This window comes from Thermobia domestica, chromosome 6 (assembly GCF_964235325.1).
Source record: "Thermobia domestica chromosome 6, izTheDome1.hap1.1, whole genome shotgun sequence".
Lineage (NCBI taxonomy): Eukaryota > Metazoa > Arthropoda > Insecta > Zygentoma > Lepismatidae > Thermobia > Thermobia domestica.
In genome coordinates this window covers 245,942,734-245,958,235 of record NC_137459.1, presented here as the reverse complement: position 1 = coordinate 245,958,235, position 15,502 = coordinate 245,942,734, and the positions used below count along the sequence as shown (strand labels likewise).

The window sequence follows — 15,502 nt, the reverse complement described above, 5'->3', positions numbered from 1 at the left end:
ACAGTTTCAGTATAAGAGGTTGTTCCAACATTTCGGTTTATTTGGCAGTTACCCCGGTTAAACAAAAAGGCATTAAACAAAAATACGCTTATACGGTGTAAGATTTAGTATTGGAAAAAGTAAAAGAGCAAAATGCTAATAAACTGAATGACAAAGAAATTACAACAGTAACATAATTTGGATTTTTAATAGTTATTGCGGACGGACGTGTTTTTGCCAGCAGTCGAAGGGCTTCTGGTGTTATTAAAAATTTCTTTAAAAAACAAATTGAATTTGTTTTTATTTTAAAGGCATTTCTAGAAACTACAAAGCTTGCCTTCTCAAAATATGTACAACTCGTTATACTTAAAATTATTTTTACATTTGGAAACCTTTTACGTTAAGCACGACGGGCAGAGCCCATTACCCGCCCGGAATGTGCTAAGCATGTCATCTTGGTTTGAGAAAATTTAAAAAATGATCACCGTAGTTATTCAAAATAGCAACTAGATTATATTAAAATTAATCTCTTAATGTATAAGTTTCTTTAATATCTTAGATTGTGTGTGTGTGTATTAATGCTTAGAAATTTTATATCAGAAAGTATGGAAGAAAGTACTGAATTAATTTTTTCATCATCCAATAGATAAATATAAATACTGTAATACTTAAGCACGTAGGAAGGATTATGGAGTATCTAAAAGGTAAAAAGAGTATATAAGTAGATTTGACTGTACAGAACGTTTTTGTTAACATGATAGTTTAATTTATTGCATGTAATATGGGATATGAAAAAATGGAACGTGTTCAAAGAATATCACATTTATGCCATACACCACTATATACAATGTACTGAACTTTTCCGTGTCCGTTTTAGATATTTATATATTGGTGTAGTGTAAATTCCACTTACGTACGTGTTAGTAAGTAATTTTTAAAATGTTAACTTACATGATATATAATAATGCTGTTAATTATTTTACCGTGCAATAATATATTTTCTTTCTTTAGAAAACGAGTTTGGTGTTGAGACTAGAGTATTGGATGTTGACTTCAGTCTGGGAAGACCTATCTATGAAAGAATTGCTAAGGCACTTGAAACTATAGATGTAGGAATTCTAGGTAATTATACATATTTAGACCATTTCGTACATGTGTTCGTACTAAGAAAAAGGTTTGCAGTTTTACGCCAATATCGAATTATTCTCATCAGCTGAAATCCTCATCTAGAGATCAAATTTGAGCATATTGTATCCAAATTTGTAAGGAGGTAGTGAATACCAAAGATAACGGAAAAGTTATTTTATCACTTAATCTTGGTTTAAAAGAATTAATAACAGTAATATAATTATCACATGAAAATAAATAAAAAGGTTTAACAAAATCAGGGTCAGCCCAGGATTTCACTTGTGAAGACGATATTTACAGTATATATGCAAACAGAGGGGGGCGCGGTGGCTCAGTCGTAGTGTGTTCACCTCCGGTGCTTGGGGTCCCTGGTTCGATCCCAGCTCGCGCCGTGTGGACTTTGTGGGTCTCGTGGGTTTTCTCGGGGTTCTCCCGTTTCCTCCTACTTTATTCATCCCACCATTTCACTCATTTCTCATAATCACCGTCTCCTTTAGCCTAACTGGCATAAGCGTGGGACGTAAAACTTATTTATTTTTATTTATTTATTTATTTTTTTTTTTTGCAAAAAGTGATTACGAAGAGTGTACTTAAAGAGCTTGCTTGTTCGATAAATTGTTAATGTTATCACTTTTGCTGCTGGAGATTTGGAATCGTTTCACTGTAGGAGCTCATGTAATTCAGATTATTATTAAGTATTCTGTCTTTCGGCATGTCCTGGGACTAATGAGGATTTTTTAATTTTAGATTTGGGCCTGGAAATGTTTCTTCCACTTCTGTCGATCTTTAGCTTCCTCTTTTAACTCCCAATATTTTCTCCTATCTTTCAAATCATCGATCAGCTGTGTTGTTCTTCTTCCTATTCCTCGCTTCCCTTCCATCTTTCCTTCTATAGTGGTGTGAAGAAAACAATTTCTTCGCAAGATGTGTCCAATCCAATTGGCCTTTCTACGAAGGATAGTGGCTAGAAGTGTCCTCTTTTCTTCTATCTGTTTTAAAACATCTTCGTTTGTTGCTCTGTTTGTCCATTTTATCTTCTCCATCTTCCTCCAACACTACATTTCGAAGCTCTCTAAATATTTCTTCTCTAACTTCCGTAATGTCCAAGTCTCTGAACCATACAGTCCAATGCTTCATATACCAACTTCTTCTTAAGTCCAATATTGAGCCTGCTGGTTAAGAGTGATCTTTCCTTGTTGAATGCTTCTTTAGCTGTGGCAATTCTTAACCTGATCTCTTTGGTGCAGTAAGGGTCTCTCGTCAAAATACTTCCCAGATACTTGAAATTATCGATAGATGTCTCATGTACAGCCTGAGGTGGAAAAGAGCATTAAATTGGAATCAGCCTTCAAAAGTGTATTAGTTGGTTATAGTGTAACATCCCTTTTTAACACTGATGTTCTGTGAAATGTGGATCTGCAATTTAGTATAGGATTCGAATTATATATTACCCCACTTGAGATCGAACGTGGAACCTCATGCGCATGATCAATAATAGGTTTTGAAAAATTAAGATACAACAGCAGCAATTAGCGCGTAACTTGCATCTATTTGTATGAATTTGGAATGTAGTTCATGGTACTTTATCTATAATTCGGAGGATGTAAGTTATTTTTGTTTTTTCTTTGATAGAATTGTCCTACTAATGCAGTTGTCAGTTCACAGTTACGAAAGTTTGACTATTTCTGGTAACCGATGGTTCCAGTTCATGAGAATTCCTATGTGAAAAACAAGATAATAATGCGAAATAACGAGTGAATGATCTCCAGGCAGTGTTAAAAGCTGGTTGACACACACAACACACGCGTAAATTTATGTTTTGAATTTTCTACTGCTCATTATTGGGTCATATTGCAATTATATAGTTTAACTGAAACTGCAATAAGATTGTCTGAGTTACTTCACGAGTTGTCCTGTGCATGGGCGCCCCCCTGGCTCATGAAAATGTATTAAATTTCTTAAGATTTTCTTAATACAAATAAAAAATACCAAACGTAATATAGCAAGCAGGGAAATGAGCCCTCCTAGAAAATATTCTTCGGGCGCCCATGATTCTGTGTCCACATGATTGGGTCGCATTATCCCTGGTTCGATTTTTGAGCGTAAGCGCAGGACCGTGAAGGAATTAAGGAGGTAGGAAACTTCAATTCAGAAAGTCAGAAATGACAGGGAAAAAAAATGTGCTTGGGAGCGTGACGGTGGCCACATCATTTACTTAAAAGTTGCTTTCTTGGTCATAGTCTTACATGAAAAATGAAGCCAGTGGGTTGCAGTTTTATGATCCTTAATGAACAGTAGTATGATGATGATGTTGGTGTGAGTATATGTTCAACTTTCGAGTACTTAATCTTCGGTCTCCTATGTTTTCTACACTAGAAGACTAGTACGGATTGTTATGCATTGTGGCAAAAATATCTAACAAAGCTGATGAGCCTTTTCTGTCGCCACAGTTTGACGAGTTTTCTTTTCTTTTCTTTTTTTTTAAAAAAAACCTGTAGTAACCGGTATTTGTAATGATCAAGAAAGCTAATAAGTTATATATATATATATATATATATATATATATATATATATATATATATATATATATATATATATATATGTTGCTTAGAATATGCTGCGAATCATAGAAATAATTGTGCTTAGTGTATTATTAATGTTCAGTTTGTGGATGTCTCTATGTAATCTAGTTAATGTGTAGAAAACATGAAGTGGAAGTTTTGTGATGTATATTGGTAGGAATTCGAGTCCTGATCTCGTGCATCGGAGGTAAGCATAGTGTAGAAAATTTCACAGCGTTGATATTTAATCAACCTCTTTTCTTTACTATATGAGTAGGCGAAATCTACTCTGGGACACCTCGAATAAAAAACACTGTAGATGAACATCTCTAATGGACTACTACTTTAGAATTTGAAAATGCAGTATTATACTCGGATTAAAATTAAAAACGAATTGACAGTTCAAAAACATGTGGAAATTTGTGTTGAAAAGGGAGCTACGTAACACCGAGAGAAGAGCCAGTCATAAACGTCGTAGTAGTAGTTGCAAGTGGAGGGTCTTGTAGAAGGGAACAAAAGCACCACAATGTTCCCGCCTTGTAACACATGTTTAGAAGTGTTTGTCAACCGAAATGGAAGAGCTCAACGGACGCTTCAGCTGAATACTAACTACGTGGTAATACACGTGACACGTGCTCCTCCAAATGTCAATTCGTTTCTTATTTTGATCAGAGTGTAAAAACATTTGTTCATTGAATGAGGATTTTATTGAAATAGTTTTCATAAACGATATGCTTTTATTAGTATTGACAATCCATTAATTCCGAATTCTAAATTTAATTAGAATAAATACTGGACAACTCATTTACATCTAATGAAAGTGAATGAAAAGAAGCATTCAATAAGATTAAGGATATGTTTCTCAATGTTTACTGGAGTAACATTCATGGTATGATACATGTATAGGTAGATTCAGTTTAAAATTGAATTATTCTAGAAATGAAACATTATATCAATATCATATTCAGCCGTTGCAAAAGATTTTTAAGTTTCAAAGACATAGAGGGGAAAATGATATAACTGAATGAGCCTATAGTCCATGGATAAATTTGTGAAGTCAACAAACTGGTCAAACAATGTTTTTGTTCTTTTCTATACACTTCTCTGTCGTTCAGATTATGAGTTGGACTTCGGAAATTTCTGTTTAATACTGTTCCGACGTTGTAGATGTGTTCAATTTTGGTTAAGCGTTTCAGTTATAACTTTTTTGCTTGTGTGTAAAATGTATACAGCTATATTTCGTGAATCAGAATACAAAAACGTTTAAAAATATGTTGGAACTAATCAGCATCTTGAGTGTCATGTTCCATAATTATACCCTGTAGGCTGAAAGCAACTGATAAGAAATGCAAGTCAGTGATGATAAAGAAATTAAAGTAGTGAAGTTTGAATTGGTGGTAAAGTGGTAGGAAACGGAGAACTGAGTAAAACACACAAACACAATGTTGTTCACCGGAAGCACACATGACATGAATCAAACATACTCCGCCTTCCACATAAGAGGTGAGTGTCCTACCACAGAGCCGTCGTACCCTAAAAATTATATTTGTTTCATTCGAATAGCTTAGTCACGCATACACAATTATTTGCTTTTAAATACATAGCTTACGTTATCTTTCCAGTGAATAATGTAGGTGTTATGATTCATCATCCAATGTATTTCACTGAGATGTCTGAAATTGATATTTGGAATCACATTAACATAAATATCGGAGCAGCTACAATGATGACAAGAATAGTACTACCAAAAATGAGTGAGAGAAGAAAAGGTGCCATTGTTAATTTATCGTCAGCATCAGCTATTGGACCTATTCCACTTTTAAATGTCTACGCAGCTACAAAGGTAATATACGTAGCATTTGGAAGTTGTTAACACATTAAGTGTAGATCATGTAGCTAGGACGAACAAAGGGCTATACATTTTAACCACTTACGTGGTTGTTTTTTCACTTGTTAATGATCTAGCAACCTGTTTAAATTTACACTGTCTCCTTTAGTCCATTTAAGTTTTTAGTGTATAAAATTGGGTGTATTTTAAATATCTACTCTTTTTATTAGATTCAAACAAACACGAAAACACGACGTTTACAGACGTCAAACCTACTGTGCTTCGGCTACTAGATGACGTGTCAACACGTCACGACCGCTTAAGAAATTAAACAGAATTTTACAGATGGAGGTCTACAGCGAAACTACGGGCATTACAAGAAGTTTTACTTCATGCATAAAACACTTGCAATTTAAGAGGCTTTGAGGAGTTTAGTTCATAAAAGTAGAGTGTCATTTAAAACACACACACAAACAACTTCTGTATTGCGGAAAAAATGCGTCACTTATTAATTTAGGAAATCTTTATTTTAAATAAGCATTCCATTTATCGTTTAACAGATTTGTCTCATGTATCAATTTTCACCTAATTATTGTTTTAAACATTGATTAGTGAAACATCTTGCAAATTTCAACTTCGATTGTCCATAATTTTAGAATCAGAGGTCTGCACAAGAAGATACTTCACACGCATAGTAAGCAACTTAAGGTCTTCCGTGCCGAGATTGGTTAACATCGGCTGATTTCTATAGATCACATACAATGCATATTGTCCTTCTGAATTTCAGAAAAAGTAAACGAAGTATGAAAGTGAAACAAAGAGCATTGAAAGCCGTGAAGGAAGAGTAGTAGTGTTATTTACTTGTCATGCTCTAAAAGAAAGAAGAAATACGTACTTTTCTTTGAAAACTTTGCTCTATTATTCACACGTGAATTTCTTTCGAATAATGCTATATATTCTGCCTATGGTTCTGAGTAGGCGACCTTCACAAAACGAGAAAAGAAAAATGTATGGCCAGGTTATATAACGTAGCCATACGTTGAATAGTACGATCAAAAAGTAATTAATACGTAATAAGTATATCAGTAACAAAATGGGACTTATTTAATGTTAAGGGGTGAATACTATAAATTTTTGTCTGAGTTTCTCAGATCGTTAAAATGTCTGTGCCCCTTCCCTTTTTAGCTTCCAGTTAATTCTAAACTTGAAGGCTGGTCTTGAAATCTTATGAAGGATGAAAAAGATTGAGATGAAGTGTTATTTATTTATTTTAAATATGAAACATGATGCAGCATAACGAGAAGAAAGCGTAGTATTATTTTGCAGAATATTATTTTTTGGGAAGAATGGTGAGAGCATATCCAACACGATCCTTATCTTTTTTCTGAGTATTCTACTTGATCACAGCAGTGGTCCCGCGTAGCGTAGTCGCTAACGCTCTCGCCTTCGGTCGAGATGGGGCCCGATGGGGCCACTCGGTCGAAAAAGTGTAAAACGCTTTTTCAGGCCAGCCACCGTGAATGAGGTTTTCCTCATTCACACCAGGCAAATGCCGGGATGGTACCTAACTTATAGGTCCCAGGCCGCTTCCTTCCTTCCCTTTCCCCGGATTGTGTGCTCGCCGAGGGACGTCACCCTCAAAAACGTGAAGGGCTAAATGGCCTTAGATGCTGAAAGCCCAGAAATCTAAATCCTAAATACTTGATCGCAGCATTTCATTTACTTAGCGCAGTTATTGGCTACTGTGTAGCGTGGTTGCTAAGCCAGTGGAACAGGTCTTGTGCACCGAGCTTGTTCCCGTGAAGTTCTGAAGGATACCGGTATACAGAAAACTGGAGACTAAAGAGGTAGATTGAGAATTAGCTTAGAAATACTACACCACGTGTTAAAAAACTGAATAGTGAAGGTTCATTATGTGCTGCACACATCACTTGCACACGTCGTTAATATTTCTCTGACATAGGCGCACTGATTTTCTATAGTGTCGGACAGCCAGACGGGAGTAACCGTCTTCCTTAGTCTCGGTACATAATAGTGGGACGTTAAACAAAACAAAACAAAAACAAGTGTAAAAAACTTAAAGGAGTACAGTCGCCATCAAAATTAGAATCCACCTACATTTTTTTTCTCTCTTGAAAATTTCCGAGTATATGAGCCGAGTTGAGTACACTTTGCTGTAACTTCAGAGAAAAGTGTAAGTGGATACCCGCTTTTAGTGAGTGATTGTATAACTCGATGCTTGTGCATTCTTGTACAAAAACTTCCAGCCAATCTTCTCTCTTTAGAGAGCCGTATTTTCATAACCGTAAGAAAATAGAATTTTAGATTGAAATAAAGTTTTAAAATAGCCAAAGAAGATTCACATTTGTTTGATTTTATTCTGTTTATGGAGAAGAGTAGAAAGTTTGTTTAAAAATTATGCATTTTAAGAAAACAATTAAAATAACTTTGTTTTTAGTCAGTTTTCAGTAATTTTTTGTGAAGTATATTTTTCATAAGTAGTTAACGAATCACAGTCATATGGTATCTTCTAATAAGACGATACTAATAGATTCAGTAATCAGAAGAATTTCACCGTGTCCTTATTTTCGGACGAAACAGTTCCTCAAGAATTTTCTCGCATCACTAATAACTTTACATGTAGAATTTTGTGGTCTCACTTCCAAGAACCATGGAGCATTAGGGCGTGTCGATTTTTTCAATTTTCAAAATCCTAAAATGAGGGGTGCTAAAAATTTGAGACTTAACATTGTATTTCGAAACATATATTTACAAATTCGATATAATGTTGTTTTGCTAGGTAAATATCAGTCCAAAGTTTTGTCATTTTCGTTCTTTTTTTACAAATTTACTTTTGGTGTTCATAGATGGCGCCAGCGTTGCTAAAATTTTCACATTTATTATGTTGGGTTTTCAGAAAGTAACTATGCAGTTCATGACCTGGATCACAATGATGTCACACAAGACGTTGGTCTTCAATCAAACCAGACCTTGAACAAATACAAATACATGGTCAAATTGGGTTCAATTATGGTTCAAATATGCAAAACAATGGAAAATGTTGTATTACTAATTTACAATCATGTCACTCATCACTTAACACACAACATGGCATTGCGGGGGGCGCGGTGGCTCAGTGGTAGAGCGTTCACCTCTGGTGCTTGGGGTCCCGGATTCGATCCCAGCCCCCGCCAAGTGAACTTTGTGGTGGACAAACACCGTGCTCGTGGGTTTTCTCGGGGTTCTCCCGTTTCCTCCCACTTTCTTCATTCCACCATTTCACTCATCTCTCATAATCACCGTCTCCTTTAGCCTAACCGGCATAACCGTGGGACGTAAAACTCAAAGATTTCATTTCATTTTACAACATGGCATTGCATAATTACTTTCTGAACACCCGTTATAATAGCTCCAAGAGTATAAGGTTGAGGGCTTCAAATTTGGGTGTGCAAACTTTTTCAACTAGTCCTTATATTAACATCGTGGTTTCTTGATGTTTCTTTACAATGACTTCTAAGACAAAAATAATACTCAATACATTTACACATATGAGTAATTTGATTGGAACCGGCAGAGAATCGTTACCCTTTGAACTTCCCGTCACAAGCTATGTTGCCACGCAGAGCATTTGGTATGGTGTCGGCTTGCGTGCCATAGCTGCCATATCTACTGCCGCCCTAATGGATGTTGGCTTGATCACCGACAAAGACCAAAGGCTTGTGATTGATCACAATAAAGTGAAGAGAGCACAAGAAAAAATAATGAAATCTGTGGACCAAGAATTTGATGAGTTTTGTCAGCAAGGTAAAATCGACTGCATCTTCTTTGACGGCCATGAAGGTATTACGAACGTTATGTTGGTAGCAGAAAATTCAAATCACCAGTTCCCTGGGATTATAAGAGAACAACACTATTCTGTTTACAGCGAGCCAGGTTGACTCTACCTTTATTTCACTCCTCAGAAAGATCGTGACAATAAAAAAGCAAGCTAAATTTTTTGCTGATAATCTTGTACATTTTATGAAGGGCATTGATAAAATCTTACAAGCAGTTGGAGGTGATTTTACTAACGTCAACACTGGTTGGGAAGGTGGTACTATGCATTGGGTAGAAGTCAAACACGGTCGTAAGCTAAATTGGTTAATGTGCGCTCTTCACACCAACGGGTTATCTTTCGATACTTAATCACAACACTGGATGGCATAATTTTGTCTAGCAATCAGTGGAAAGGTACTATTACAGATACGCTAGACGCAGTTACTGAACTTGAAATGATCCATCATACCAAAAATTCCCAATTGGAGAGCCTCATATTGCGCTGAGTGAAAATATCGTAAAAGATTTATCTACAGATCAAGCATACGGATATCAGATTAAACAGGCCATTCTCACTGGAAAACCTCCATGGGATCTGGCGCTTCTTGAAAAATGTCCAGTCAGTCATTCAAGATGATTCACCACAGCAAATAGTACGTCGTTTGTGGGTTTCTAAACATGGACTTAACGGCAAATATTTCATAAATCTTAGGCGGAAAGTGGAATACATTGTTGATGTTTATTACCCTGCTGGCTCAACACCAAAGTCAAGCATTGCTGGGGGAAAGAGCCACACCACATCTTGTTTCAACTGCAGTGACTTAAAATGCAGAAGATTGTTGTGGATTATGCTGTACTTCAAAAGATACTTAACTTGAGAGGTGAGGCAGCACAAGGATATCTCTCTGTACGTCCGAAGAAAACACCCCAATGCCTCGTTCGTGCTAGAGATGATCGACTGGTTTAAAGGTGTTTATGAACCTCCCTTGACATGCAAACTTTCAACAATAGTAAAGAAATTTGTAGACGTTCCGATGAAAGTATCACAGTCGCTATATCACACTTAATCTATAGAAAGGCGTAAGAAACAAGTCTCAGAGGCAGCAGCAAAAGTCTATACGCATGAGAAATGTGAGGGGTACATGAGAGTTCAAGAAGCAAGTCCACAGATGATGTCCGAAAATGAATCAAAACAGGACATAATGAAACTTGTTTTGTGAATAACTTGTGCGTTAATAGTATTGCTTACTTGTTGCTGTTTCTTGAATACATTTGTATTAAGTAAAACAATTACAGCTTTATCACAAAATGTAACACAAATGTAGTATATATATATATATATATATAGTAATACTATAGTAGTATGTAAGAAGTGTATAAACTGTATGATGCAATTACAAAATAATTCATTATAATTGAAAGTTAGTAGTTTTTCAACGTGGTTGAGTGAAGTATTTTTAAAATCAATGAAAAATGCGTTTCCCAAGATTCATAACAGAAGCTAGACACTTCAAACATGGAGAATGTTACATGTTTTTACTAAAACAATTATAAAGTATAATACTTCGTAATCAAAATAATGCTTTCTTTCTGTTCGTGGTAACTACAATGCAATAATATAAAGTCTAAATACAGTATTTCAGTACCTACATCTATGTATGAAATTTTATTGAGTGTTTTCTCAAAGTATTGGTTATATACTATTTCTTATTGTACCTCTAACTTTATCAATATGTTTCATGATTAATAAAATGTTTCATAAGGAAAAATAATTTATTTTATAGCATTGCATGGCATTTTCGAAAGTATTTTAGTATGAAATTCCTAAAACTGCTCTTGTGCTATATTCAAATCTTGATTTACCTAGCTAGAATTTATTTAATCGCAAAACTAAGCACAGATTTGAATTTCTCATACCTAAAAACATACTTTTAAGACCCCTCATCATGAAAAATTGTGAAAAGTATATTTCACCTTCAAAAATGACACGCCCTAATGGAGCATTATCTAAAAATTGTTTAAATTTTATATAATGCATTGTTTGAACATAAATTTGCACTTACCACTCTGTGCAGATTATATATTTTAAACTTTCTTTTGAGTTCTTGTTCAGAAGTTGTCAAGTGACAGATAAACTTGTAATCAGAATAATTAAAAGGAGGTATCGATAAAGGCTTCGCAGATCATCCGTAAAGTTGTCAGCATTTCTGTACAGGTATACACAGTTTGTCTTCCTGGCGACTGTGTGAGTTACAGTGAGTTTTCCTGTCAACTGACACTAAGATTGTTGTCTTTCTCCGACCAAATATCATAGTAATTAACTAAATTGCCCCGTCTTTTATACAACTGGCTGAAATCTAAATTTAACGACGTTTTATTTCTTCCGATTTTCCTTTGTATTTAGATTTTGATTAGTTACTTGAAAGGTGGAACAAAGTAGCGGGCTATTGTATGAATTGATTGGAAAAAGACTGCGATCTGACCGCCAGATGATGAAAAGATTAATATCTCGTCATTACTTAAGCTCGCGTGGGCACCGGAGATGTCTATAAATTCTGACAACCGCATGTGTGATCTGTGAAGCCTTTATCAGTGTTTCCTTTTAATTCTCTTGATTATCAGTTTCGTTCCTCATTTTACAAGATTTGAAAAAGGACTTCGGAAGACATCAGAATATAAAGTCTGCACCTCAAAGCTGCTCCGGAATGGTCTATACTTTTTGTCTTGTCTTGGTGCCAGGAATCACCTCCCAAACGTTGTCGGTGTTGTTTTGAAACACCCTGTATATATATATATATATATATATATATATATATATATATATATATATATATACACCGGTAGTCGTAATTCAACTATAAAGAAAAGAATTCTCGCAGTGTCTGTTCACACAAAAAATGAAATCTTTACGTCCCACAGTTATGCCGGTTAGGTTAAAGGAGACGGTGATGATGAGTAATGCATGAAGTGATGGAATGAAGAAAGTGGGAGGAAACGGGAGAACCCCGACGAAACTCACGCACACGGTGTTTGTCCGCCACAAAGTTCACTTGGCAGGGGCTGGGATCGAACCCGGGAACCCAAAAACCAGAAATGAACGCTCTACCACTGAGCCACCGTGCCCCCAGTACGTGGTTGTTGTTCACTATTTTCCACTAACAATGATTTTACAAGGAATGGTAAGGGACTTATGGCCCACCCTGTATAACAAACATGTAATAACCTCACGTTGTGAAATTTAGAAAGATCCAACTTTATATTGGGTTAGTAACAGTGTTAACCTTGTGATATCACAGAGTATGCCGAACAATGTCTCCCTGCCGATATATGCATGGTGCAAAATTTCAGTGTATTTTGTCCATTAGTTTAAGAGTAGGCCTCATCGGAAAATAAAATTTGTGTGTGGAATGTGGGATCCGTTTACAACTGTGCAAGGACCCAGTCGCAAAATTTCACACGACGATCAGGATCATCTTCAGATAGATGATGTTGAAGTTGCAATTTGTACGGATGCCACTTGCTTTTCTGTAAGATACGTATGATGGATGTACAGCTGACACCACATTCCATGGACAGACGACGGGTACTGCGGTGTGGTGATGTAGGAAATGATGCCAGCACTGCTATTGATGTGGCTTCATCTGTTTTGGTCCTGGGTCTTCCACACTTGAGTTTATCTGCTATGGAACCAGTATCCATGAACTTCTGGAAGAGTTGGGCGACACTAACATGGAACACAGGATGTCGATCTGGGTGCCTGGCATTGAATTCAGCTGCTACAGCCTTTGCACTCCTTCCTCTCCATGCCCTGATCAACTCCTTCCTCTCTGCTGTCGTTAGCGGCATAATTATTCACCTGCAACAACAGACAGTACAGTAAAATTAGCAATTTGAAATGCCTGTAACTTTTGAACACATTAAGATATCAACAAACCGAATTCACCATTGTGTTTGTCTTTAAATTCTAGCCTAAAATGATGTGCCGCATGACCATGTTCCCATGTAAAAATCTTGACGTGAATTCAAGATGGCGGCTTTCAAGATGGCCGCCATCATGGTCACCATCACAATCCGACTTCCCCCTCGGCCTACTATGTTACTACATGGTTGTTGAAAATGAAAATGAAATATTTGTTTTACGTCCCGCGGTTATGCCGGTTAGGCTAAAGGAGACGGTGATGATGAGTAATGAATGAAATGGTGGAATGAAGAAAGTGGGAGGAAACGGGAGAACCCCGAGAAACCCCACGAACGTGGAGTTTGTCCATCACAAAGTCCACACGGCGCAAGCTGGGATCGAACCAGGGTCCCCGAGAACCGGAGGTGAACGCTGTACCTCTGAGCCACCGTGCCCCCAGTACGTGGTGGTTGTTCACTATTTTCCACGAACACTGATTTTACAAGGAGTGGTAAGGGACTTATGGCCCATTCTGTATAACAAACATGTAATAACCTGACGTTGTGAAATTTAGAAAGATCCAACTTTATATTGGATTAGTAACAATATTAACCTTGTGATATCATAGAGTATGCCGAACAATGTCTCCCTTCCGATATATGTATGGTGCAAAATTTCAGTGTATTTTGTCCATTAGTTTAAGAGTTACAAGCGCGTATCAAGATAAATGGTATATATATATATATATATGAATAAACAGAGTTCATTTTTTTTTTTTTTGAAAAAGAAAAAAGAATGGAGTATCTCATGATTTTATCATATGTATATAGTAGTAGCTAAAGGGCCGTTCTTCGCACGGAAAGAATAGATTTATGAAAAATATTTGAATCTCCTTCCCCCCCCCCCCGTAGGATACGTATTTCAAAGAAAATGTAATAATAAAAGTACAGAAGATACTCTACTTCTGACAAATTTTGAACATGCTACCCCCACAGAGTACGCCCTTTAACCAAATTAATATGATTTAAAAAATCCAGCTGGAGGTGAGTACTAAGTACGTTCCAAAAGTGAGTTGAAACTGGTCAGACGTTTTCCCGCAAGGTCTCCAGCTGAACAAGCTGTTCGAACGGACACGGTAAGGGCACGAAAAATTGACACATGGAAAGTTCAAATTGTTGTGTGAAGGTAGCTAGAACATCTCGAATTCCTTTCCCTACAATACTGTATTGTTAGATTTTGTAAGCTCAAGAGAAGATATTACATACAAAGAGTGAAAAAGTGACTGACCGGACCGGGAATCTAATCTGGGACCTCCGGCATATTGTTCCGATACGTTAAGCCTACACCACTCAGTTCGTTCCCAGAACACACTGACTCTCGAGATCGATGCTCTCCACTCGGACCACGTGGATTGTACCACACAGCACTGCTGAGCTTGGACAATTCCTGTGTCCATATCACATCTACAGAGGATCTGGTGTGTTAAAAAAAATCGGTTGTTTCCTCTTTCATTGATATACTCAAGAGAAGAATTTGCTGAACTGGCAACGTTGCTTTATCATTTACCAGAGTGAACCATAAGCGGTTGGTGTAATTGGAAAAATTCCATTTTAGATTGAAAACCACCTTTTTCCAACAACGTTCCTCTCTTTTTCTTTTTTTTTTTTCCGTATCTTTACTAATAATGGAATTGGGTTATGGCCCAGGACTTTTGATATTCCTGGTTTTATATATATATATATATATATATATATATATATATATATATATGTGTGTGTGTGTGTGTGTGTGTGTGTATGTATGTATGTATGTACCGGGGTTGAGCAAAAAATCTAAAACGTTTGCAAAAGTGTGAAAATCACACCTAGTATGGTGTGGGGCCTCCTTTTGCGTCGAAAACAGCTTGGATCCGACGTGGAATGGACGTATACAGCTCCTAAATTGTGGTGTGTGGAATTTTGTACCATTGTTCTTCCAAAACATGCTCCAATGTGTGCATATATACAATGGTGTACGAAGCAAGGGAGTGGGGTTAAATCGCTGATCTTACGACAAAATAAACATTTATTATATTAAGATATATACGAAAATCACGGTTGTCCTAAAAGGATATGAAATTGAACGCTTCGCCCTTCTACCTTGATGAAATTCTATGCACGCCAGTGCACACACATACACACACACACACACACACACACACATACATACATCATCAGAGTTTTCACTTGCGAAGTAGAAGTAAAATTCACATATACAATTGTTGTTTTCGGTCCAATGCCAAAACCGCGAATG

General features: G+C 36.5%; 1 protein-coding gene across 1 annotated transcript in view; it reads left to right on the top strand.

Annotated features, from left to right (window-relative positions):
* The window catches only part of LOC145688460 (inactive hydroxysteroid dehydrogenase-like protein 1), a 50,453-nt gene that overhangs the window by 21,771 nt on the left and 13,180 nt on the right, over nt 1–15,502 (top strand). The window contains exons 3-4 of the mRNA XM_081762722.1: nt 991–1,101; nt 5,291–5,511. Of these exons, the coding sequence (XP_081618848.1) occupies nt 991–1,101; nt 5,291–5,511 (332 nt within the window). The remainder of the gene's footprint in view (nt 1–990; nt 1,102–5,290; nt 5,512–15,502) is intronic.